The sequence below is a fragment of the Rana temporaria genome, chromosome 4 (assembly GCF_905171775.1).
Source record: "Rana temporaria chromosome 4, aRanTem1.1, whole genome shotgun sequence".
Taxonomy (NCBI): Eukaryota; Metazoa; Chordata; class Amphibia; order Anura; family Ranidae; genus Rana; species Rana temporaria.
The window spans coordinates 288,238,991-288,266,261 of record NC_053492.1 but is presented as its reverse complement, the minus strand read 5'-3'; the positions used below and the strand labels follow the sequence as shown (position 1 = coordinate 288,266,261).

The following is a 27,271-nucleotide window of genomic DNA, read 5'->3' as shown; positions in this document are numbered from 1 at the left end:
CAAATCCCGGTTTTGACTAATTAAATGCTTAAGAAAAAGATTGTGTAATTAAAAATAACAGAAATGATGATTAAAATATAATTTCATATGTAGCACAGTATGGCATCTTCATTATAAAGCACCAGTCCCAAAAATCGTGTGGCTTTAGTAGATAAAAACATGTTTTTGAATAATAAAGCTCCCTATGCTCAGCAATTATTCCATGCTTTTCTAAATAATGAATGAGAATGATTACAAAGGGTTATGTTTGATATGTATGCTTAATCTGCAGGCCATTTTTTAGCATAATAAATGCGCAGCTTCATTAAACATGTGTACATAGAACAGAGTCCGAATGACCATTTTAGCAAATTTTTTCCCTTACGCACACTTTAAAGACCGTTTAACCAAAACAAAATAGTTACTCTTATCCCCCGTACACACGATCAGAATTTCCATAGGAAACTCTGATGAATTCCGTCGGAGTTTAGAGGACATGTTCTTTCTCTCCGATGGAATTCCGTCGGAATTCCGATGTGATTTTGGTTGGACAAAGGTCCGACCATGTGTACGGGGCTTTAGTGGAAGTTCTACACATGCATAGAAATGGGGATGGGGACATTTTTTTTACTTTGTAGTCAGTCATGGGAATGAATACAGAAATAGATCTTCTAATATTAAAATAATGACTATAAGACTATAACTAATTTGATATTAATTGGCCGCAGCCCTTTCTTTTATTGTTGGTATTAATAATAAAATTATTTATATACACATCTTTAATATTGATACATTCGGAACAGTATTTATACATAAAATAGTCCAGCCATCACAGCTCGAACTAAACAACTACAGGTGAAACTCGAAAAATTTGAATATCGTGCAATAGTTTATTTATTTCGCCAATGCAACTTAAAATGTGAAACTAATACATGAGATAGACTCATTACATGCAAATCAAGATAATTGAAGTTGTGATTTGTCATAATTGTGATGATTATGGCTTACAGCTCATGAAAACCCCAAATCCACAATCTCAGAAAATTTGAATATTACATGCAATCAATAAAACAAGGATTGTACAATGAGGAAGTGAAAAGAGGAATGTCTGCAGGTAAAGGATGCTTATTATGAAAAAAAAATCTTCTTTTACAACCCCTTTAAGAGACCATTTAAAGGCTCAGGAACCCTTTGCAGGTGTTATGGCTTAATTAGCTGATTAGAGTGGGACACTTTGAGACTAGAATATTGTACCTTTTCACAATATTCTAATTTTTTGAGATTGTGGATTTGGGGTTTTCATCACAATTATGACAAATCACGGCTTGAACTATCTTGCTTTGCATGTAATTAGTCTATCTCATATATATATTAGTTTCACCTTTTAAGTTGCATTAGTGAAATAAATGAACTTTTGCATGGTATTTAAATTTTTTGAGTTTCACCTGTATAATATAACAAACTGTCCTCTTTAGACGAAAGGACATAAAAAAAACACACAACATCGGGCTGCAACAAACAGGTGGGAGGTGGGGGGGGCGTGTCTTCTCAATCGTCACTGCCGCTTTGCTAAATAATGGACTTATCCACTCCTATTTATAGGTACTCCAGGATCCAACTGACAGAGGGCTCATGAATACAGGTATAGGTAAGTAACCAATCATTTAAAACTTTTTTACATTTTTTTTAAAGCTTTATCCCTTTATATCCCTCATTCTGTCTCATTCTCATGTGATGGGTAACTAATCGTTTTACAGGGCATTAGGCATTTTATTTGTTTTTCTCTTTTTGCTTTGCTACATGTTCTCCAGGCAGTGATCAGTCCCTTATGCCATTTGTTTGACAATCCCATGCCTAGAAAATTATCATAACTGTTTTTAAACATTTGGCTTCTATTCTAATAGGACTGAAATTCAACACCCAAACTCAAGTCATGTTCTGGAAACCCACCTCAAACCAAGCCCAGGTATGTTCAGCTCATCCGTACCCTGTATATGTTCACCCATAGCTTTCTGGTTTATAAATAACTATACAACAACAGTATAGCACAGTAGCAGCAAATGACTCTGTAAATCTTGTAAGTGGAAACCTTTCATCTTGTTTGTTATTCATCTTTTGCTGATACAGCAGAGATAAACTAAAGTACAGAGGAATCGCATAACAGCATCCCATAAGACGTAAAAGTGGGTTGCCTGACATACATTAAGTAATGCATGCTTAAGATAACCAATAGTACACAATACTAATTTACAGTACATATATTTCGAGAATATCCATAATTAAAGTAACTGTAAATGATCACCTTGTAAAACAACCCATTCAGTTTAAAACAGAAATGAATGGCAAAACCTTTGTGTATACTGTAGATATATATTTTAAAAAAATAGTAATGTTTTTATTCATTTTTTTTATAAGTGATTCCATCTGTTCCCTATATTCACAGCTGCATAAGAGCTGGGGGGAGGAGAAGCAACAATACACTGATCTTCCCAGTGATTGACTGTGCGGGGGGGGGGGGTGTTAGCACAAGTGTGATCATTGGAAGAGAGCACACTGAGTTCCCTGCAAAGCTAGAGAACTGACAATGTGTGTTCTTCTGCTTGGTGTGGTCAGTTTTTAATAGGGACTGGTAGGAACACCAGGGATTTCACATAAAGGAAGCAATACAATGAGAGCAGGAGACTTTCTCATACAAGAACATGGTACAGCAGGCAGATATCAGGAATATGAAATGTTAGGGTAACAAACACTTTAACCACTTCAGCCTCGGAAGGATTTCCCCCCCTTAACCTCCCTGGCGGTATGATTCTTTCAGAAAAAACATGCTGAAAGCGGTACCATTATTTGCAAGGAAATTTGGCGTTTTATATTGTAGGTCTGTCATTTTTAGAAATAACTCACTTAAATCTGACCAAACAAGCTTCTAATAGGCATCCCGGGTATGACATTTTTTTAAAAACAAAATTATAAATTATAATATAATAAATAATTATAAATAATTATAACAAATAATAATATAATTATAATAAAAATTATTCAATAATGTAATCAAATCAAAATCACTGAAATTTGCTCAGTTGCAGAATTGTTGCTGTCATTATTTTTTTTTTTTTTATGACGAATTTCCCCACAAATCGCTATCGCACAATTCTGCAAGTGATTATAATTTATTATCGCTGTTTTTTAGCCGATCTAAAACTATTTTTGACATAAAGGGACACTTTTGGTTGCTATGGACAATCTACAGTTTGCAGGGAGAAAGAAACGTTTTTATTATATAAAATGACATGCAGGGCACTGGACAGACCACTAGGGACAAGGGGGGTGTGTTTTTTTTACATACAGTACTGTAATCTATAAGATTACAGTATACTGTATGCATAGTGTTTGTTTACTTTTTTGAATTTGGCGCCGTTCTCCGTCCCCGTGCATCGTAACGTCGCAGGGAACGGAGATCGGCGTCACACGGAGGCACTGTGTGAATCGAGCGAGGTCCTGCTCACTCACACAGCGCGGTGGCATCGCTGGATCCAGGGACAAGGTAAGTAAAACTCCCTGTACATCCAGCGAGGCGAGCCCGAGTCTGACTCGGGGTTACCGATCCTTGCCCAAAAATCTCACCCCGAGTCAGACTCGGGAACACCGCCCAGGAGGTTAATGAACAGGCCATTTTTTGTGGAGTCGTTTAACTGACAATTGCACGATTGTGCAATACTGTACCCATACTACGTCCTTTTTCCCCACAAATAGAGATTTCTTTTGGTGGCTTTTGATCACCTCTGCAGCTTTTTTTTTTATTTGGCTATAAACAAAGAGGGAAAATTTTTGCTCTAATACATATCCACAAAAAAAGATAAAACGAATGTATTTATCAGTTTAGACTGATATATATTCTTTTAAATATTTTTGGTAAAAAAAAATCGCAATAGTATATTAATTGGTTTGCACAAAAGTTATCGCGTCTACGAATTATGGGAAACATATAGGGACTTTTATCATTTTTTTTATTGTTTCTACTGGTAAGGTAATGGTGACGATCTGCGATTTTTTAATGGGACTGTGACATTGTGGCGGAAAAATCTGACCCCAAATTACACTTTTTGGGGACCGGTGACATTATTATATTGATCATGGCTATATAAATTCACTAAACAATGTAAAAAAGACACTGGCAGGGAAGGGGTTTTCACTGGGAAGCTCTGTGTACTGTTGCTTCTTCTACCCCCAGCTCTTATGCAGCTGAGAACAGAGGGATTTGTTTATACCTATACTCAAATGTTTTGCCCTTCATTTATATTTTAAACTGAATGGGTTGTTTTACAATATGATAATTTACAATCACTTTAGCATTATTGGTTTATCATTCATGTACCTAGCGATTACAATCTTATGTCTATAGGTTATCTTAGTCCTCAGAACTATTGTCTTACAGAACTGTAAATCATTCAGTTGTCACCAAAAAAACTACATGTATCTATGTTCCCCTGTATTTAACTGCTTATCGACCAGCCGCTGCAGTTATACGGCGGCAGGTCGGCTTGGCTGTGTGAGATCACGTAGCTATACGCCATCATCGCGAATCAGCCAATAGCCCCCCGCTGCCCCTGGTCCCGACGCGCGTGCCTGGCGGGCGCGATCACCGCCGGGCACCCGCAATCGCTCGTTACTGAGCTCCCGGTCCTGTCAGGGGGAGAAATGCCTGATCGTCTGTTCATACAATGTATGAACAGCGATCAGTCATTTCCCCAAGTCAGTCCCACCCCCCTTCAGTTAGAACACACAGGGAACATAATTAACCCCTTCCTCGCCCCCTAGTGTTAACCCCTTCCCTGCCAGTGGCATTTTTATAGTAATCAATGCATTTTTATAGCACTGATCGCTATAAAAATGCCAATGGTCCCAAAAATGTGTCAAAAGTGTCCGAAATGTCCATCATAAGGTCGCAGTACCGATAAAAATTGCTGATCGTCGCCATTACTAGTAAAAAAAATATATATTAATAAAAATGCCATAAAACTATGCCCTATTTTGTAGACGCTATAACTTTTGTGCAAACCAATCAATAAACGCTTATTGCGTTTTTTTTTTACGAAAAATATGTAGAAGAATACGTATCGGCCTAAACTGAGGAAAACATTTTTTTTTTATATATATATATATTTGGGGATATTTATTACAGCAAAATTGTCGCTCCTATTTTTGTTTATAGCGCAAAAAATAAAAACCGCAGAGGTGATCAAATACCACCAAAAGAAAGCTCTATTTGTGGGAAAAAAAGGACGCCAATTTTGTTTGGGAGCCACGTCGCATGACCGCGCAATTGTCAGTTAAAGGGACGCAGTGCCGAATCGCAAAAAGTGGCCCGGTCATTGACCAGCAATATGGTCTGGGGCTGAAGTGGTTAAATGTATAAATCTAATAAGGATATTGTATGCATGTATATAAGCGTATATTGCAACAATGGCAACTAGAAGAAGATGAAGAAGAATTTTATGCATTTACTTTATATGAACATTTTACTCAGGATCTTTCTGTCTACAAGAAATATAAGAAATAAACATCAGTAAATTATTACATCTGTGTGCAAGAGTCCTTAAAGTGCTGTATTAACCAGTAAAACAAACATTGCTAAGCTTTTTCTACACTGTTTTCCTGTGGTTTCATTTGTATTTACAGCTGTAAAGTCATTGCACTAAGATTATTTACTTTTCAGCCCCCCATGTCTTAATGCTTCCCAGGGCTGCCAGGGATATTGTTGCCATCCTTTTGACAAGATCCCAGGTAATGCCAAGTAGCCCAAATTTCTTGTGATGACATTTTACCACATTGCTGGATTTGCCATGCCTACTATTTGCCATTCCCTGGGATCTCAGAGGAAGGTAACTCTCACCTAGGAGCCATGGGGTAGAACCAGGTTTGCACAACATTTGGGCATTGGGAAATAATCTAAAAAAATATTGTAAATGGATCTTGCATTTTTAGTGCAAGATTGCGCTCAATCTTCAGTTTTTGGAAATGGTGACTTGTGTTTTAATAGCACAGAAACCCTTTAATACATTCTATATGAACGTTATTGCTTTTAAACATTACTTTTTCTATTTGTGTTTATGGCTTTAAATGTTTTTTTTTTTTTATTATTACAAGTCTTAATTTGCCAGTGTTCATTGCTATACACAGAGCTGCAGATGTTTATTGTGTAAAGATATTTTGAATTCGGAGAGCTATTACATTATTCCCTTCAGATATAGTTGTTAAATGCAAGTAATGGAGTCCTTTCTTAGAAACAGATGTAAATGTTAATGCATCTAATGTTGCTACAGCTACCAGGGCATCAGGTTGACATGTTTTATATTTTCACATAACTTTTACTTTTCATCGATGTTTTCTGTGGTTGAATAGGTCTTTCACCATATTGTGAGGTGATTAATGTATTATTTTTATCTTAAATCACTCTTGTTGGTGGTCTAACCTTTTACAAGAAAATATTTATTGTTTATTATAGTTTAAATCTCACAATATGTATAATTGCATAAGTATTTTATACCTTTGGAATTTCCACATTTCATAATGTCATAACCTGACAAACCTTGTGTTCAAATGGATTTATGTCACTGATCTACAAAAAATAGAATTGTTAAAAATCAGTTTTCCATTTTCATTGAACCCACCCTGGGGTTGATGGCATGTTAGGGGCATGTGGCCTGGTATGTTTCAGGAAGGGAGGGAGCCACATCCCCCCTTTCCTGGCCTGCCAGGCTGCATGTGAAGACAATGATCTGGTTTCTAGAGCACTGGGCTGACTTTTTCATTGGGGTACAACCTATAAGCTAAAGATGGTTTTCACCTAAGGTCTGTTGTGTTGGGAGAGAGGTTTATGAGAAGGATGGAAGAGTATTTAAATTAGGATGGAGGGGGAGGGTGAATTAGATTATAATGGGGAAAAAGGTCAGACAGGAGTCAGTTTCTATTGGTGGCTGGAATGGGGAAGGAATGGCAGAGGATCAGAAGGTTCCCATATTAAAAATAACCATTTAAAATGGTACAATTTGTACAAAAAGAAAAAATAAGCAAAATATGTGTGCAAAATGTGACAATGAATAAACCCTTACAACACACTTTTTGCTACAGGTAAGCCTATAATAAGGCTTACCTGTAGCTACCCTAGATATCACCTAAACCTGAATGGTTTAGGACAGGGGTCCTCAAACTACGGCCCGCGGGCCGTATCCGGCCCGCCAGTGTGATTTACCCGGCCCGTGGACTGAAACTAGTGACAGGGCAGTGGCGATGAAACTGACAGGCTCTGAGGAGGGACACAGGCAGAGCCGCAGCTGCGGGGGAATTCCACCCCTCCCTCTCTTTGAGCAGAGAATTCACCTGACAATGCCTGCTTCTATTGGCTACATTCAGAGCCAATAGCTGGGAAACTAGAGCATTATGGGAATTGTAGTCCTGGATACCAGCAGGCCCCATGATGATTCCCTGAGAGGAGTTCAGCCCCCAACATGCCGAGCGGAAGGGGGAATAGGAAGAGAGGAGAAGGAATGCCGTGAGGCATTGAGGGAGTCAGTGATTTATTACCCTCCAAGGTAAGAACTTACCTCCCATCTACCTGGCTGCTCCAACCCTGTTCTACCCTCCACCTGGCTGCTCCAACCCTGTTCTAAACTCCACCTGACTGCATCCACCCTGTCCTCCACTCCACCTGGCTGCTCCAACTCTGTTCTACCCTCCACCTGGCTGCTCCAACTCTGTTCTACCCTCCACCTGACTGCTCCAACTCAATTCTACCCTCCATCTGACTGCTACAACTCTATTCTACCCTCCACCTGGCTGCTACAACTCTATTCTACCCTCCACCTGGCTGCTCCAACTCTATTCTACCTTCCATCTGACTACTCCCACTCTAATCTACCCTTCCACCTGATTGCATCCACCCTGTCCTTCCTTCCACCTGGCTGCATCCACTCTGTCCTTCCTTCCACCTGGCTGCTCCAACTCTATTCTACCCTCCACCTGGCTGCTCCCACCCTGTCCTCCCCTCAACCTGGCTGCATCCACCCTGTCCTCCCCTCAACCTGGCTGCATCCACTCTATCCTTCCTTCCACCTTGCTGCTCCCACTCTGTCCTCCCCTCTACCTGGCTGCATCCACCCTGTCCTCCCTTCTACCTGGCTGCTCCCACTCTGTTCTACCCTTCACCTGGCTGCTCCAACTCAATTCTACCCTCCACCTGGCTGCTCCAACTCAATTCTACCCTCCACCTGGCTGCTCCAACCCTGTTCTACCCTCCACCTGGCTGCTCCAACCCTGTTCTACCCTCCACCTGGCTGCTCCAACCCTGTTCTACCCTCCACCTGACTGCATCCACCCTGTCCTCCACTCCACCTGGCTGCTCCCACTCTGTTCTACTCTTCACCTGACTGCTCCAACTCAATTCTACCCTCCACCTGGCTGCTACAACTCTATTCTACCCTCCACCTGGCTGCTCCAACTCTGTTCTACCCTCCACCTGGCTGCTCCAACTCTGTTCTACCCTCCACCTGGCTGCTCCAACTCTATTCTACCTTCCATCTGACTACTCCCACTCTAATCTACCCTTCCACCTGATTGCATCCACCCTGTCCTTCCTTCCACCTGGCTGCATCCACTCTGTCCTTCCTTCCACCTGGCTGCTCCAACTCTATTCTACCCTCCACCTGGCTGCATCCACCCTGTCCTCCCCTCCACCTGGCTGCATCCACCCTGTCCTCCCCTTCATCTGGCTGCTCCCACTCTGTCCTATCCTCTCCCCTCCCTTTGTGTTGGGGGTCTGTGTGATGGGGGGTCTGTTATTGGGGGCTTTGTAATGGAGAGAAGTTTGTGTTGGGGGGACCTAATACGGGGGAATTTTTGATGGGGGTGATCTGTAATGGAGAGGAATCGGTGATGGGGGGGCGGGGGCTGGGGTTCCGTAATGAAGGGAGTCTGTAAAATACTAATACATTTATGTTGATTAAAATTGTTCTTTATTTTAAATATTGTATTGTTTTTTCCTGTTTTTTTTGTACTTCACATAAGATGTGTGCATAGGTTCATATTTTTTTTAAACTATAGTCCGGCCCCCCAACAGTTTTAGGGACCGTGAACTGGCCCCCTGTTTAAAAAGTTTGAGGACCCCTGGTTTAGGAGATATCCCTTGTATTTGCATGTGCCGATGTAAATCGGCACATGCACACTGAAGCAATGGCACGTACATGTCGTTGCTTTCAGTGACGCATGACGTCATCGCGGCTCTGGAAAATCGCAGCGCCGGTGCCACAATACCGGAAGTAACTCCGGGATGACATGTTGCCAGTGGGTGCTGTGTTGGGCACCGCAGCGGGGGCTTCGATCACAGAGTATTATATCATGAGCTAGTATGCTATGCATACTAGCTCATTATATCTTTGTCTTGCAGGGTTTTTTTTTCCTGCCAGGGTTTACAACCACTTTAAAGTGTTTTTTAACCGATGCCAGAAGTCTGTCAAACAAAATAGGTGAGTTGGAAGCCTTGGTACACAAAGAGAACTATGATTTTATTGGTATTGCTGTATCTTGGCTTCATTCTTCACATGACTGGGCTAATAATATTCCTGGCTATATTCTCTTTTGGAAAGACTAAGAAAGGATAACATGGTTGGGTGGTGGCATCCTCAAATATATAAATAGTAAAAAGGTCAGGTCTGAGCATGTAGGCCCTTTACAAAATAACATAGAGAAGGCATATTTATTAAATACCTTCTTCAGCTTAGTAATATGGTCCAGAAATATTTAAACAGAATAAATGTGAATAAAGCACCTGGACCAGATGACATACACCCATGGATCCTAAAAGAATTGAACTCTGTTATTTCAAAGCCATTGCTTCACATTTTAGGGACTCTTTAATGACTGGAATAGTACCACTCAATTGGCGTAAGGCCAACGTGGTGCCTATATTTAAAAAGGCAACAAAGTATTACCAAGTAACTATATACCTGTTAGTTTAAACTTCTATAGTTGGGAAGATACTGGAGAGTATAATAAAAGACCACATAGATGTGTTCTTGCTGCAAAAAAAAATATTTTAAGCAACAGACAGCATGGGATCATGAAAGACAGAAGTTGTCAAACAAATATGATTTCTTTTTATGAGGAGGTAAGTAAAACCTTGAATAGGTAAGTGGCTGTGGATGTCTTATACTTAAATCTTGCAAAAGCGCTTAACACAGTTCCCACCCACGGCTAATGTATAAGTTTAAGTCTATAGACCTGGAAAAATTTTTTTGTAAATGGATAGAGAACTGACTAAAAAAAAATATTTTCAGAGAGTAGTGGTCAATGACTCATACTCTGAATGGTCTAAGGTTATCAGTGGTGTACCCCAAGGTTCAGTGTTGGGACCCTTACTTTTTAATATTTTTATAAATTATATAGGGGCTGGAATCAGTGTTTGCAGATGACAACAAGTTATGCAGTGGAATAAAGTCCTTACAAAATGTCTCCAACTTACAAGCTGAACTCAATGCACTGTTTAATTGGGCAGCTATGTGGCAAATGAGGTTTATTGTTGACAAATGTAAAGTTATGCACTTGGGGCTAAGAATATACAAGCATCATACATACTAGGGGGAGCACACCTGGGGGAATTGATGCCGGAGAAGGATCTGGGTGTTTTGGTAGATCATAAGCTTAATAAAAGTATGCAATGCCAAGCTGCAGTTTCCAGAGTGAGCAAATTCCTTTCTTGTATTAGGCGAGGTATAGACTCCAGAGAGAGAGATATTATTTTGCCCCTGTACAAATCATTACTAAGACTTTGTCTGTAATATGCAGTTAAGTTTTGGGCACCAGTTCACTAAAGGATATTAGGGAACTGGAGAAGGAAAAGGCATGGAAGAGCTCAGCTATGGGAAAAGATTAGAGGAACTGAATTTATTTTCTCTTGGGAAGAGGAGATTAAGGGGGGATATGATCAACATGTACAAATACATAAGTGGTCCATATAGTGAACTTGATGTTGAGTTATTCACTTTAAGGTCATCACAGAGGACAAGTGGGAGATTTCATCTCCAAATACGGAAAGGTGGAACAGACTCCCTCAAGAGCAGGTTCTAGCCAGCTCAAGAGATTTCTTTAAAAAAGGCCTGGATTATTTTGTAATTGTACATAATATAACTGGATACTAACATTTATAGGTAAAGGTTGATCCAGGGAATATCTGCCTCTCGGGGGATCAGGAAGGAATGTGTTCCCCTGCTGGAGCAAAATTGGATCATGCTTTGCTGGGGTTTTTTGTCTTCTTCCTCTGTATCAACTGTGGGTATAGGATTGTGTATATGGGATTGTGTGTATATATACAGTGCAGACCAAAAGTTTGGACACACCTTCTCATTCAAAGAGTTTTCTTTATTTTCATGACTATGAAAATTGTAGATTCACACTGAAGGCATCAAAACTATGAATTAACACATGTGGAATTATACATAATAAAAATGTGTGAAACAACTGAAAATATATTTCATATTCTAGGTTCTTCAAAGTAGCCACCTTTTGCTTTGATTACTGCTTGGCACACTCTTGGCATTCTCTTGATGAGCTTCAAGAGGTAGTCACCTGGCGCAGCACCCCATCACTCTCCTTCTTGGTCAAATAACCCTTACACAGCCTGGAGGTGTGTTTGGGGTCATTGTCCTGTTGAAAAATAAATGATGGTCCAACTAAATGCAAACCGGATGGAATAGCATGCCGCTGCAAGATGCTGTGGTAGCCATGCTGGTTCAGTATGCCTTCAATTTTGAATAAATCCCCAACAGTGTCACCAGCAAAGCACCCCCACACCATCACACCTCCTCCTCCATGCTTCACGGTGGGAACCAGGCATGTAGAGTCCATCCGTTCACCTTTTCTGCGTCGCACAAAGACACGGGGGTTGGAACCAAAGATCTCAAGTTTGGACTCATCAGACCAAAGCACAGATTTCCACTGGTCTAATGTCCATCCCTTGTGTTCTTTAGCCCAAACAAGTCTCTTCTGCTTGTTGCCTTTTTTTAGCAGTGGTTTCCTAGCAGATATTCTACCATGAAGGCCTGATTCACACAGTCTCCTCTTAACAGTTCTAGAGATGTGTCTGCTGCAAAAGGTGGCTACTTTGAAGAACCTAGAATATGAAATATATTTTCAGTTGTTTCACACTTTTTTGTTATGTATAATTCCACATGTGTTAATTCATAGTTTTGATGCCTTCAGTGTGAATCTACAATTTTCATAGTCATGAAAATAAAGAAAACTCTTTGAATGAGAAGGTGTGTCCAAACTTTTGGTCTGTACTGTATATATATATTTTCCCTTGTATAGGTTGGACTTGTGTCTTTTTTTTAACCTTACTATGTAAGTATGTAACTATGTATGGATTTTGGGGGGACCTCACGCATTTTTTTTTCATTTTTGCTGTAGACTATTTTGTTTACATTCTGCTGTCAGTGGGGGAATCCCCGTTTACAGAAGGGTGGAGTCACAAGCAGGTGTATTGTAAATTGAGTTAAGTGCCACATAAGTTATTTTAACTCAAATAATCAAGCAATATTTAACTCTTAGTAAATTGAACCCATTATCAAATATCAAATATTTTTGTAGTTAGATAAGATTTATGCCTATCTAATCTTTTTAATGTTGGCATAAAAAATATATAAAAAACTCAGCTGGAAATTTAACATGTATCATGCAAACCTATTTTATGAACTAAACTTTTTTTTTTTTTACTTTTTTTCATTTTTTTTTTAAACAAATGTAGAATAAAAGCTTTACATGAAAAAGATAATGCATGGCACAACTTTTCTGTTTTCATGGTGCAATGGAACTATTTAAAGGAAGCACTAAATATGAATCTGTAATTAATAAAATACACTCACTGATGAAACCAACTTGTCAAACTATATATTTATCCCCTATACAACAATATCTGGCCAAAAATTCTGGAGCTATCAAAGCTGGTCTGCTTAAATAAATTCTCTATTCTTTCAGTAGTTATACTTTAATCCATTAATACACTTAAAAATTAAAAACACCTGATTTTCATTAAAAAGTAATTCATCACATGATTTGCCATAATGAGCACACCTGGACCATGGGTATATAGATCAAACCCCAGACCATTTTAGAATGATGCAGGGGTAAACGCCAGTACCACATTTCTTCGCATTCCTGTATCTGATACAGCTAATAGAGCATGTAGTTGGAACAGAAATGGGACTTATCCAAAGGTGTGGAAGAAAGTGGTGAGTCCGTCAAGCTTATTAGACCCCAGCTTGGTTTGCAGGGTAAGCAGTTCTAACCACACCTGCCAATAAAAAATTTGAAGATATCAACCAATAAGTGCATTTAACATACTTGACTAATATCTAAAGCAACTTAAAGCAGAGTTCCACCCAAAAATGGAACTTATGCTTATCTGTCTCCCCCCTCCCATCGGTGCAACATTTGGCACCTTTTGGGGGGGGGGTTTGTCCCCACTACTCCGCCGTGAGGTCCGTCAGAAGTTCACTCCCCTCCTTCTTCTCCTGCTGCTGGGCCAGTAAGAGAGTGCAGCGTGCTTCGCACATGCGCAGTAGGGATCCGGCCATGAAGCCACAAGGCCGGGTTCCCTTACTGCCAATGGCGGTGGCAGCATCCAACAGAAGATTAAAACGGCGGCTGCTGTGACAGGTAAGTGTCCTAATATTAAAAGTCAGCAGCTACAGTATGTGTAGCTGCTGACTTTTAATTGTTGGAGGGGGAGGCCGGAACACCACTTGTTCTTCACTGCAGTGACATTTTAGGGGATACTATGGGCAACATTTATTTATTAATTTAGTTGGGTGAAGTAATCTTAAGTATAAGCATATGTAGTGATAGAATCCCTATGGTGTCGAACAGATGTTAGATTTTAAGTGCTACTCAACTTTTAAAACATAAATCTAATATTTTATAACACTTTGATCCCATTATTAACTCTATATTGTTTTATATATATATATATATATATATATATATATATATATATATATATATATATATATATATATATATATATATATATACACACACACACACACACATTTAATTTTATCAAATATTGGCTCTTATTTAGTTTTATGGACTTTTGTGTCACCATGTGAATGAGGCCATAGATTCCTTAAAAAAACATTATATAGTGTGCATATAAACAGATGAAATCCATAGATAGCCTCCTGACAATGAGTACACCTTCAAAGTGAAGTAAAGCTTGAAAAAAAAAATGGATCCATATAGTAAATAATTTACTTTTATCCATGTATATTGGACCATGTATATGGACTTTTGTGTCACCATGTGAATGAGGCCATATATTCCTTTAAAAAAACATTATTCAGTGTGCATATAAACAGATGCAATCCATAGATAGCCTCCTGACAATGAGTACACCTTCAAAGTGAAGTAAAGCTTGAAAAAAAAATGTATCGATATAGTAAATAATTTACTTTTATCCATGTATATTTGTTGTGGCATGCAAAATACAAAGTACATGAACTTTCTATACATAGGGCAGTGTATTTACCTTAAGCCATTCAGTACTGGCAGGCCACCAAAATATATATTCTCATGAGCTTTCAAATTGAGACCAAAATTAGTTCCAGTAGATGTGGTGGTTACTTTGTCCTCTTCATTTGTATCAACATCCACAATAGAAAAATTGGCTAAAAAGTATTAGATAAATAGAGGTTACATGAAAAAATTTGCATGTGAACTAATCAACATCCCAATTTCTGGCAGAACTACCAAACCATGCTGTAAATGTTCATTTATACATACCGTAACTCCTTATTGTGCACAACCTAAAAGTGAGTGGACACACGCTCAAAAGATGGTTTTAATTTATTGATACTAACTTACTGATTTAACCCACTGGAATTTGCATACACAATGCTAGACGTTTGGGTCTGAGTCAAAGTACCATTATGATTAGGACCTGAATAGGCTAAATACACCAGAGGTCATTTTTTTCACCCATTTGAACTTTCTTTCTTTTTTTATTCAGATTTTATTTTTGAATTTTTGATTTTAAAACGAAAGCAACTAAAAAACAAAACAAAAAAAGACTAAAAAACACTAGATACTAAAGCAGTATCAGCATTAGTACATTTGATATATCATCATCTCATTTTCCCAGAATATTTGGACTTTTAATAAACTTTCCAAATATTTGGGCACCCATGAGATTTTTCAATATGCTGATCCTTATTTGCATTGCTTTAGAGGTTACACCTGTCATGCAGCACAGGATTAGTTGTGATCCTTCTTTATCTGATCTTTATTAGGGTTATATGTACAATCAAGCAGAACTGAGGAAGAGCGGTACTGGAGGAGCACTTCCCATAATGTGCAAGAATGGGCAGTACTAGGGACTTAGAATCTGACCTCCTTTGCTGAGGCGTAACATTTTCTCAAACTATAAAAATCACTCAGCCTGATGAGTGAACTGCTGCTTATATCCGGTAAAAAGAGATAGTACTATGCTCAATGTCTACTGAAACAAGAAACACAAAAAATGGTATAGGTCTTAGCTACACATCATTGCTATGGACCTAGTTCCTGATTGTGACAATGATATGTTATGCCTGAGCAATGCGTGTTGGAATGACCATTTATAGTCTCCTCCAGGGGTGCATATGACAGGGTATCAACTCAGAAGTAGAACTGGTAGACCGTTCTCACTTCAAAACAGGATGTGCCTGAATAAGGACCTTTATTTATTGCGGGATCACTAGACAATCTTATAATGAAAGCAGCAGATTTAACAAAATTGAAATTTCAAACAAAATGGTAAAACTTATTTATGACTGGATTTACATCTAATTTAAGCTTTTGTATGTGACAGCCATACCACCGACTTTAAAAACGTGTGTGTGTCTGTGTGTAATACCTACTTTGTTTTTGTATTCTGGAGAGAGTGAAGGATTTCCATTTGCCATCATTATGATTTTTGTTGCTGACTGCAAAGGCTGTGCCAGATCCCAGATCATAACTAACTTTTATACGACCATCACTCAGCTCGACGCTCATGAAATCTTTCTGTTAAAAATTGAAAAGGAAAAAAGGAAAGCTTTATCACATAATGTATATACAGTATATACAGTATATGCTGAATATATATATATATATATATATATATATATATATATATATACACACAATTATTAATGGCTTTGGAATAAAAGTTAACATTCTACATATACAGTAATTGGGACACTGTCTACAAATATGATTTGTAAAATAAGCAGTGTTTTTAAAATATAGTAAAGTAAAAGTTCAACTTATTTTTTAAAGCCAATACAAATCTTTTTTTACTTGCGTATTTACATATAAAAAGTGAGTAAAAAAGTGCAACAGTAGCATAGGTTTATACACTATTATATACATTTTTTCTGCAATCTCCCCTTCAGCTGAGAATTGTAGTATGCTTTAGTAGTACTAATCACACATGTGATTGAAAAATCTCTTCAGTATCTGTACCATTTGCTCAGCAAAGATTGCACTGCTGGATGATACCTCAAAGGCTAGCTATATGTGAGCATATCCAACACTGAGAATCTTATATCACTGTTTTTCTAGGATTCACTACATTTTATATCCAGCAATGCTGAGGTTCAGATGAGCCCCACATATTTTCCACAATTCAGTTCCTATCCTTGAGACACAGTTAACCTCACCCACAGTTCAACTCAGGCCCGTCCAGTGACATTATTAGAATGCCCAACCAAAACCCCATTTCTAAATATGTGGGGACCATCCAGCCATGGTCACTGTAATTAATGACTTATTGAGTTACTGTGTGTGTGCAGTAACTCAAATTTGGGTGAAGGTTATAAGTGCCATTACATGGTGGTCATAGGAATTATTTACTGTTTCACACACCTTACCCTGAAAGACATTGTGTACTGTATAACAGTGAATATAGAGACATGGAAAATGAATACACTAAACTTTACATATACAGATACAAATGCTGCTTATCACAAATGTGTCTCAATATTGAATACAATGTAGATTCCAGTATACAGATCTATTGATCATCAACATAGATGGGTGTCTGCACATGGGGCAATTCATCTAATGCATTTCCTACAACACAGTTGGCATTCCAGCCAGATACCAAGATGGCCGTGGGTATCTTGGTATCTGGCTGGATGTCGGTTGTGTTGTACACATACCGTATGTCTGAGAGTAAGCACTGGTTGCAGTGCCATTTTTGTAAGTATACTACTTTTTACTTTCGTCATCTTATTAAATTCTTAAATGGAGAGCACTAGTGTGTGTGTTTTTCTTGTAGCTCCATACATGTGGTTGGTGCCATTGCCCACATCTGAGTGTGAGTGACCAGTTATCAGGCGATCATTGGAATCATTACCCTTGAGGGAACCAAGCTTGCTTTGACCTTCTGGTAATGCGGGGGGGGTCATAGCTGTGAAGTGAGCGGCTTATCTGCATGGTAGGAGGAGCACTGGACACCTTTTGAATATATATCGTTCACAATGTCACAGTAGTGGCTACATTTATGATTGGACTTTCTTTATATATTACTGTTGATTTAAAATGTCATAATTTTTTCACTATATGATTGATGTTTATATATTTATGTGTGTAGTTGCGCTTTGGAAGGTAACAATTGCTGATTGTTGTAAATGTGGTTTGCCTTTGACCCTGCTTTTGTTCCCATAGGAAGTAGAAAAGATTTATATAGTTAGAATAATGGATAATTTAGGCCCCTTTCACACTACTGGGACTTCAAAGTTGTGTGATTTTATTGCGATTTTGACACAATTTTTCCTGACCTCAACTCACATGAAAGTCAGACCAAAGTAGTACAAGTACTACTTTGAAGTCAGCATGACTTAAAGTCGCACATATATGAATGGCTATCATTGGAAATCATGGTGAACGACTTGTTATGCGACTTTGCAGTCCCAAGTCACGGGACAAGTGGTACAAGTGTAAAAAGTGCCTAAGGCTGATTTTCTAGAAGTTTTGAAAAATCTCAAATAGTAAATTGTTTGAATAAATACTTTAATTATCCAATAATGTGCACAGAAAAAAATAATAAGTAAAGATGGATTTACTTTTTATCTGACTAGATAATTAGTGTGAATCTACACACAATTTATTAAATCAGCTTCTATGTCCCTAACTTAAAAACTGCAGGTAAAAGCACAGAAAAAAGAAAAAAACATCTAAATGCTTACTTTTCTTTCTTTACCATAGATGTTTTCTTCATTTGTGATGTGCCTTTAAACTTGCTAGAACATCTGACTATTCTGGGTTATATTAATTTCATAGCACAACCACCACTCTCTATTCAATAATTGTTGACATTTTCAGATGAGGGGATTGCTGGCTTGACTAAAGCTCCATGATCTTAAATCTGATTTTCTGCAAGCAAGTTAAATGTTTTCTTACCAAGTCATTTGTTGCTAAGTACATTAACAGTGCATTCGATGAAAATGTTTTAAACTTGAACACAATTGTAGAAATATTGGGGTTCCATCTAACAGGACGGCTAACCGATGCAAATCCATCTCCATCAAATTGAACTGTTCCTTCACTGTCTGCTACCTGTGGACTATAGAGATGGAAAATATTAGTTACCAAGCTCATAGAGAATAAGTTGCTCTCTTTATTTTGGGCCAAAAATCAAACAATAAACAATATTCAGTCATTTGGATGTGTGCTGTATTCGTTATGAAATGTGCAATGTTGCAAACTAATATTGCTTTACAACTTGTAGCAAAAAAGAGATACAGAACACTTTATATAAATTATCCATTTTCTGTTATCATATCAAAGTTGACCATACACTGAAGAGGTCCAATGAAAAAATAAAACCGGACAGATTCCTCCATCCTTGGCGTAGATTGACCATCATCATCTGCTGTAGCTGTTGTATTTTGACAGCTGACCCCACCCAGCAGCTGCATCTGAAAATCTTTTCAATAGAGGTATGTTGTGCATATTAATAGTGTATGGGCAGCATAAAGTCCAATTCTTGCCTTTTTTTTTTAATTGTCAGATAAGTATAGAGTAGAACAAGTTAGAGACTCTATTAGCTTTTATTTTTACTTCCTGTGTCACCTTCATTTCTGACATTAGGCCACACACTAACACAGGAACACCTGGACAGGAAGTGTGCTTTTGAAGCTGAGCTGTTGTTTTGAGGCAAAATATGTTGAGTTAAGGGATTTGAGTTAAGGGGTGTTTTTCATTATGTGTACTTAGATACTGTATACTGGGCAATGTGGGTTTATTTGTAGCAGGAACAATAAAAAATTTGAGGACTTGTGGAGATAGTGGATTGATAAAAGTGATTATTTCCCCAGGCTGAAAGAGTACTGTGATATATTTGACTTTGAGGGGCAACTGAACCCTTTAGTAACCACATTAAACTTCAATATCATTCCATGCCTTTGGGTTGTGGTATGTGGCCAGGAGACATACTTGAAGTCTGGCTGTTATCTCCCTATAATGAAGACCTTTATATATCTGTACCATCATTGTATATTTTGCACACATTTTAGACCATTATGAATAAAAGTTTTCGGTCATAGTGGATTTGGGGCATGGGTATAGTGCACCCCTGCTGCTGTTTCTCTAATATTTTCTACCTAAAGACCAATCTTACAGTAAAAGTCTACATAAGGTCGTTTTCTTTTTTTTTGTTTGTTTTGAAGTGAAAAAAAAAAGCTGCAACAAGAACCTGGCAAGGGTTCTAATCTTTCAGCTCTTTCTTAACAAGTGTTTTCTTTACTGTTAATTTCCCCATGGAAGAGATTTCCCTTCACATTCTGTCCTGGTAATGGAAAATAAATCTCCCAAATTGGGGCACAGACAACAAACTGGGCAGAGGTCATAGCCATTCCTGGCCCCTGATATTCTGTTCTGAAGTCCCTCAACTCACTCTGTCTGCTCATACTTCCCTATAGGTGCCCCCGCAGGAAAGCCATGTGCTGAGGGGGCACCCGAGCTTGCGCACTTCCGAGCCAGGCTGTGTGCATCCATAGTCACACACAGCCTGGCTTGGCCATGCCCCCCATTCTCTAATCACAGGGTTGGACTGGCAGCAATGGTTCACACTGATCTCAAAGTCTCCTGTGAGAGAAGGAATTTGGATAAACAGCACTGCAGATGGGCACAGTATTGGATAGAAATAGGTGGGTGTTTAGGGAGGGTTGTGGGGGAACAGTTGGAAGTTTTTTTTACCTCTAATGGGTAACTCTTCTTTTGTGAGAAAAAAAATTCAATCTGCAGCACTGTCATTTTTTTGTAAAATGCAATGCAATTTGGCTACCTGGAAGCATTTTGTAAACAGATGGTATACAGACTGTCCCCTGAAAATTTAATGTTCTGCTTGTGTGATTGGCTTACCAATTTTCCAAGGAGTCTGCATTAAGCTACAAGTCATATTTTTGACATCCCTGCAACAAATATTTACTTTTTGGTGAGTAATCCCTAAGGGAAATCATGTCTAAACCATAGTTTATATTGGAGCAGTTTGTCATGCAATTTGACAGGTCTTTCAAGTAGCACCTGAAATCGCGATGACCTGCTACTTTGAAATCACGCTACTTCAGGTGAAGCATCAATGTGAACCAGGGCTTAAGGGATGCAGACCCTGCCAATTTCCTCATTAGAGCACTGTAGGTGTAGCAGCTGGTTGATAATTATATTATATTTTTTTCAGAATAACACAAGGTGAGAATCTGCAACAAGGTTTGTTAAAATCCCTGCAATGTACATAGATCATCTGGAGGGGAATGTTTTTTATTCAACAAAAATGGAGTTACTCTTTAATGTAGAGAACACATTAAGCTGAAAACCTTTTGAGTTTATGCCACCTTTTTTCTTAGACAGTTACTGTATTATTATTGAACAAAGAGCAATGCACATTTGCTATTATCAGCCAGTATACTGTAAATATTAGTTTATCAAAAAACCTACTTGAACAATCAAAAAGCAAATTTTTTGACTGCTTGTCCTGGATTAGAACACACCACAACTGATTGTACTATATTGTTAAATATGCCCAAAAAAGATGAAAATAATTTAGATTAAATGTCAAAGAACAAAACATAGGTGTTGTAAAAGCAAAATATTATTTACCTAATTGAGCATCCTTTGCAGTTGCCTTCTCGGTCCCTATAATTCCACAATCCTATTGGCTTATTATCAAGAAATGTTTCACCCATACAACCAGAGAACGTTGTTGTTTTTACTGCATCTGCCTTCTGAAATGATCAGACAGGTTACAATTATTAACACTAAGCTGAGACAACATGCTGTGATTATTACATATTAATTGTAGTACATGCAAAGAAAACATATTGCCTTATTCAATAAAATCTTGCAATCTCTTAAAGTGGTGTAAATAAACTGGCAGTACAGGATTTCATATCTCCAGTATAAGTACTATAATACTTTTTTTTTCCAAGATTTAATTGCATACTTTGTAACATCCCCATCATTACTGTTCATAGAGGAATTTATACTATGCAAATGAAGTACTTAAAATATATATATATATATATATATATATATATATATATATATATATATATAGATATATATATATATATATATATATATATATATATATATATATAGATAGATAGATAGATAGATAGATAGATAGATAGATAGATAGATAGAGATATATATAGATATATGCAATATATATATAAAAAAAATTGGTTATGGGTTTATTGCCACTTTAACTAGAAAAGGTTGACTCTATTTTGATCTTTTTTTCTCTGTCAACTTGTTTCTACAGAAGGAGGCAGAAAATTAGCATTTCTGCAGATATCATAGTCTTGGTATGGTGTGGCCCATTTTACTTGCTTGACACTGTGAAGATCAGTTCATCTGTCAATGACTTGCAGTACCAAAACATGTTTTATTATCTATTATTGATTATTGCACTTGCTAGGAAGTTTTTTCATGTGCGGGAAAAAAGTTTGGGCGTGAACATCGTGTTTCTTTTTATTTTAGGAAAGGAATGGATGTAAATAAATATATAAAAAATAACCCAGAAGTACCCTTTACTTTCCACACTGTGCCCTCAGATTGACAAATTGTCAAGAATGTAAAAAGCCAAATGTCAGTATATTCACAGAATGTTCTTAGATGTAGCTAATTAGCCTGCCATCTGCCTCTTTTAGTCAACTGTTTCTAATGTACTTTGAAAACAAAGCATTCTCTTATTTTTAATCAAGCTTTCCCATAAAATTAACCAGTTTTCATTTATTTTATAGTGAAAGGCATATTGTTTTAGTTTTCTTTTCTTTAATTTTTACCATTAGTTGAGCAAAATGTAGTACTGGCCCTACATTCAGTGGGCTTTTTTTATAATCATGCAATATCCTATATCAAAAACACAGTACATTTAATAAGTATTGAGTATTACCAAATCAAGTTCAAATAGACTATATTAGAAGCCTGTCATTTAGCTTAATGAGTAAATAGAATCAATATTTATAGCCATAGAACTATTTATCAGGCAAGATGACAAGGTATTCCCTTCTTGTGATTAAATTATAACAAATAACTTGAAACTTGAAACATATAATGAATTTATCAAGTATAGAACAAACTTCCAGGGGGTAAAGACTATAAAACCCCGCCCCTAGGGAAGAAGATGTGAATCTCTGGTGACAGACTCATCGGTATATAAGAACCTCTGGGAAGTTAGAGGCTTGAAGGCTTTAGTTGCATTGAGATCATATCTTGTTGAAAATTGATAGAGTACAATGTAGTAGGTGTTCAGTAAACTGTTGCATTGTAGAGATAAAATGCCATCTACGATACAAAGCATTTGTGTCCAATAGAGTGGGAGATTTGCAGTGGCAAGAAATAAAATATATTTTTGTTGTAAATAATAGTTTGGAGGATAATAAGCAACATTTTTGAGATGGATCAAAATTTGTCCGATTTTAGCAGGGACTGGATGAATTTTGATAAATTTATTGCAGTTCCTGCTCAACAATAGGGATGAGCTGAACACCCCCTCGTTCGGTTTTGCACCAGAACCTTCGAACGAACCGAACATTCGCGCAAACATTTAGAACCCCATTGACGTCAATGGGACTCGAACTTTCGAATTCAAAAGTGCTCATTTTAAAGCCTAATATGCAAGTTATTGTCGGAAAATGGGTTTGAGAACCCAGGTCTTGCCCCAGGGAACATGTATCAATGGAAAAAAAACGTTTTAAAAACTGTCGTATTTTCTGGAGCAGTGATTTTAATGATGCTTAAAGAAATATATAAAAAATTCCTTTAAATATCGTACCTGCTGGGTGTCTATAGTATGCCTGTGAGGTGGCACGTGTTTAGAACTGTCCCTGCACAAAATGAGATTACTATAAGAAAAAAGTAATTTAAAACTGCTTGCGGCTTTAATGTAATGTCTGGTCGCTGCAATATGGATGAAAATCATTGAGAAAAATAGCATGGGTTTCCCCCCACTCCCCCCAGGTCATTACAAGCCCCTTTTGCCCTATACATTTTGAAAAGCATTATACTGGCGGTGCAAACAAGACAGGCACTTTAGGTTTGTTCTTAAGTAGAATCTGTTTGTAATTTTGAACTGGTACTATTTTAAAGTGTAGCTCCAGTCATAAAATATATTTTTAAGCTTTTCTGAAAACATAGAGAAGGGTTATCACCCCTGTAAACATTTGTTTTGCTGTCTGTGTGCATCTGTTCAGAAGATTGCAATTCACTTTCTGTCCCAATGACAAATGATGTTTTGGAAATTTGGGTTTTTTAGTGAAACAAGGATTGATGATAAAGCATCAGTAGACAGGAGAAACCTCTTACAGAATAGAATTTCCCTTCCTAGGGGTAGATTTCCTCTCACTTCCTGTTGTCTCCTTCCGTTTGCAAGTAGGAGTCGTTTGTAAGTTGGATGTATGAAAGTAAGGGCCTGCCATATATACTCTGCAGAAATTTGGGCCCTAGGTGTTGGTGTTGCCACAACACTGTAAGCCCTCACAGTTAGTCTTGGTGGGTGCTGGAATGCCCTGCTGTGTGAACTATTATATCAAGAATTGTAATTACATGCCATTGTTAAACAGTAGTAGAAAAATTGGGCCTTTGGTGCTGGCGCTGGTGCCACAACTCTGTAAGCCCTCACAGTTACTTTTGGTGGGCACAGGAATGGGCCCTGCTGTGAAATATTAGATCAAGAATTGTAATTACATGCCCCTGTTCAACAGGGGCATAAAAATTGGGCCTTAGCCACTGGTGGCGGTGCCCAGAACCAAAAATGTTCTTACAAGCTATCAGCATGATCTTCGATGAGGAAAAGGATAGTCCCTCAGCATCAGCATAGGCAGTCTTGAAGGGATCTGACATTTCAAAAAAAATTACTCAGTTACATCAGCATCAGGTGCTTGGTAGCTGGTGGTGATCCAAGCCTGATTCATTTTTATGAAGGTCAGTCGATCGACCAAGTCGGTGGAGAGGCGTACCCTGTGATCGGTTACAAAGCCTCCAGCAGCACTGAATGTGCAATCTGAAAGAACGATGGATGCAGGACAAGCCAGTAGCTCAATTGCATACTGTGCAAGCTCTGGCCAGTGATCCATCCTCAAGACCCAGTAAGCCAGAGGATTTTTGGTGGGAAAGGTGTCAAAGTCTGATCTTGCCCCTAGGTATTCCCGAACCATGTAAAACAGATGCTGAGAATGGTTGCTGGAACCGGTCATACCTTGGGTCTGCGGACTAAAAAATTGTCTGAACGCATCGGTCAGACGGCCACCTTCTCCACCACTCCTTCTGTGACTGACCGAAGCCTCAGCAACACGTTGTCCAGGACCTGGATTTTGTAACCCCCCAGTCTCTGGGAACGCGTTGCATAGACCTTTCTGCAAGGCCTCTCGAAGATGTTTCATCTTCTGCTTCCTCTGCTCTAGCAAGATAAGGTCTGCAACCTTATTCTTGTAACGTGGATCAAGGAAAGTTGCCAGCCAGTAAGGATCCTTCCACAGGCTTTGCAGGATTAGGGAGGCCATACAACGTAGGTTTGCCGAGGCATTCGGTGCGGAGTCCTCTGGGTTACTGAGAACGACAGGATCCGCAACCACCTCATCCCAGCCAAGTCCATGGGTTCCTTGGGACTGTAATTGATCCCTTGAAGACTGCTGCTGATGCTGAGTGCTAGGCTCCACCTCCATGCTGACACAATCCTCCTCCTCGTCCTTCTTCTCCTCCTCGTCCTCCTCCTCCTCCTCATCCTCTTCCTGTGTGATAGGCGGGCAAGCAGGAACACTGTCTGCATAAAGGGGGCCTTGAGAGGTAAGGAAGTCCTCCTCTTCCTCTCTCTGTTCTGCCTCAAGGGCCATGTCCATTATTCCACGCAGCGTGTGCTCCAACATGTGAATAAGAGGGACAGGGAAAAAAAACAAGCTCCCCTGACCCAGTTCTGCTGCCATATTGGCACAGATACTCATTGATGGCCCTCTGCTGTGTGTGCAGCTGCTGCAGCATGGTCAACGTAGAGTTCCACCTGGTGGGCATGTCACAGATTAGGCGGTTCTTGGGCAGGTTGTATTCCCTTTGGAGGTCTGCCAGCCGAACACTGGCATTATATGGCCGTCAGAAATGCACACAGACTTTCCTGGCCTGCTTCAGGACATCCTGTAAGCCCGGGTACCTGCCCAAGAACCGCTGCACCACCAAATTCAGAACATGAGCAAAACAGGGCACATGGGTCAGTTGTCCCTGTCGCAGGGCAGAGAGGAGGTTGGTGCCATTGTTGCAAACCACCATTCCTGGCTTAAGCTGGCGTGGCGTCAACCACCTCTGAGTCTGCCCCTGTAGAGCTGACAGAACCTCTGGCCCAGTGTGGCTCCTGTCCCCCAAGCACACCAGCTCAAGCACCACATGGCATCTCTTTGCCTGCGTACCCCCTTGAACGCCTACGGAGCACCGCTGGTTCCGAGGACACATCAGAACAGGAAGAGGCCAAAGAGGAAGAAGAAGAGGAGGGGTGGAGGAGAGAGGTGTGTCACAACCAGTAGTAGTATTTTGGAGGCGTGGTGGTGGAACAACCTCCAACACTACTGTACCTTGTCCTGCATCCTTCACAGCTGCTAGCAGAGTCACCCAATGCGCCTTGAAAGATAGGTAACGTCCCTGTCCATGCCTGCTGGACCATGAGTCAGCGGTAATATGCACCTTACCACTGACCGCCCTGTCCAACGAGGCATGCACATTGCTTTCCACATGCCGGTAGAGAGCCGGAATCGCCTTCTGTGAGAAAAAGTGGCGTTTGGGAACTTGCCACTGAGGTACCGCACATTCCACAAACTCACAGAAGGGGGCAGAATCTACCAACTGAAAAGGAAGCAGTTGAAGTGCTAGCAATTTAGCTAAGCTAGCATTCAACCGCTGGGCATGTGGATGGCTGGGAGAGAACTTCTTTCGGCGCTGCAGCAGCTGGGGCAGGGAAATTTGCCTGGTACAATCTTGCCATCGGTGTACCGATAGTAGATTGCCCGCATGTACTAGGCTGTGACACACCTAATTCTACACTTTCAGTCCTATCAGTGCAGGTTTCAGAGAGGACTGAGGGTATTGTGGAGTTGGAGATCCCAGCTGAAGAGGGGCAAGGGGAGGTTTATTGGTGTGGGTCTTTGAGGTACGCTTGCCTATGAACTGCATGGCAGGTCGACATATGTCTGGTCAAGCATGTGGTGCCCAAGCAGGTAATGTTTTGGCCATGTGAGATACGCTTGAGACATATGTTGCAAATAGCAGCGGTGCGATCTGATGCACTCATCTCAAAAAAGGCCCACACCAAAGAACTTTTGGAATAACGCTGAGACACAGCAACGCCCTGCATAGGCGTAGCTCTGCGTTGTGATGCAGTCGGTGTGCTGCCCTTAAGCTGGCCCCTGGAGGGCATCCTGCCTCGTTGGAGATGTGCCTGTACCTTTTACTCCTCTCTCCTATCAGGCAACCACGTAGAGTCAGTGACCTCATCATCCCCTCCCTCCTCATCACTGTCGAAAACCTGGCAGTATGCTGCAGCTGGGGGAACATGACTGCCAGATTGCTGTCCTTCTTGGGCACCCCCTCTCGTTGGGCTCACGTTACTGTCTACCTCTATCTGTGTACCATCATCGGTGCCTTAAAAATGCTGCGCATCCTCATGCAGCATGTACCCAACACTGTGGTCAAACAGTTCGGGGGACTCCTCAGGAGGACATGGTGGGGCTAGGGAAGG

At 39.5% G+C, this 27,271-nt stretch overlaps 1 protein-coding gene across 1 annotated transcript in view; it reads right to left on the bottom strand.

Moving 5' to 3' along the window:
* LAMA2 (laminin subunit alpha 2) overlaps window positions 1-27,271 on the bottom strand; it is a 1,029,834-nt gene that overhangs the window by 68,662 nt on the left and 933,901 nt on the right. Inside the window, 4 exon segments of the mRNA XM_040350410.1 lie at window positions 14,555-14,693; window positions 15,924-16,068; window positions 18,451-18,613; window positions 21,148-21,272. Of these exon segments, the coding sequence (XP_040206344.1) occupies window positions 14,555-14,693; window positions 15,924-16,068; window positions 18,451-18,613; window positions 21,148-21,272 (572 nt within the window).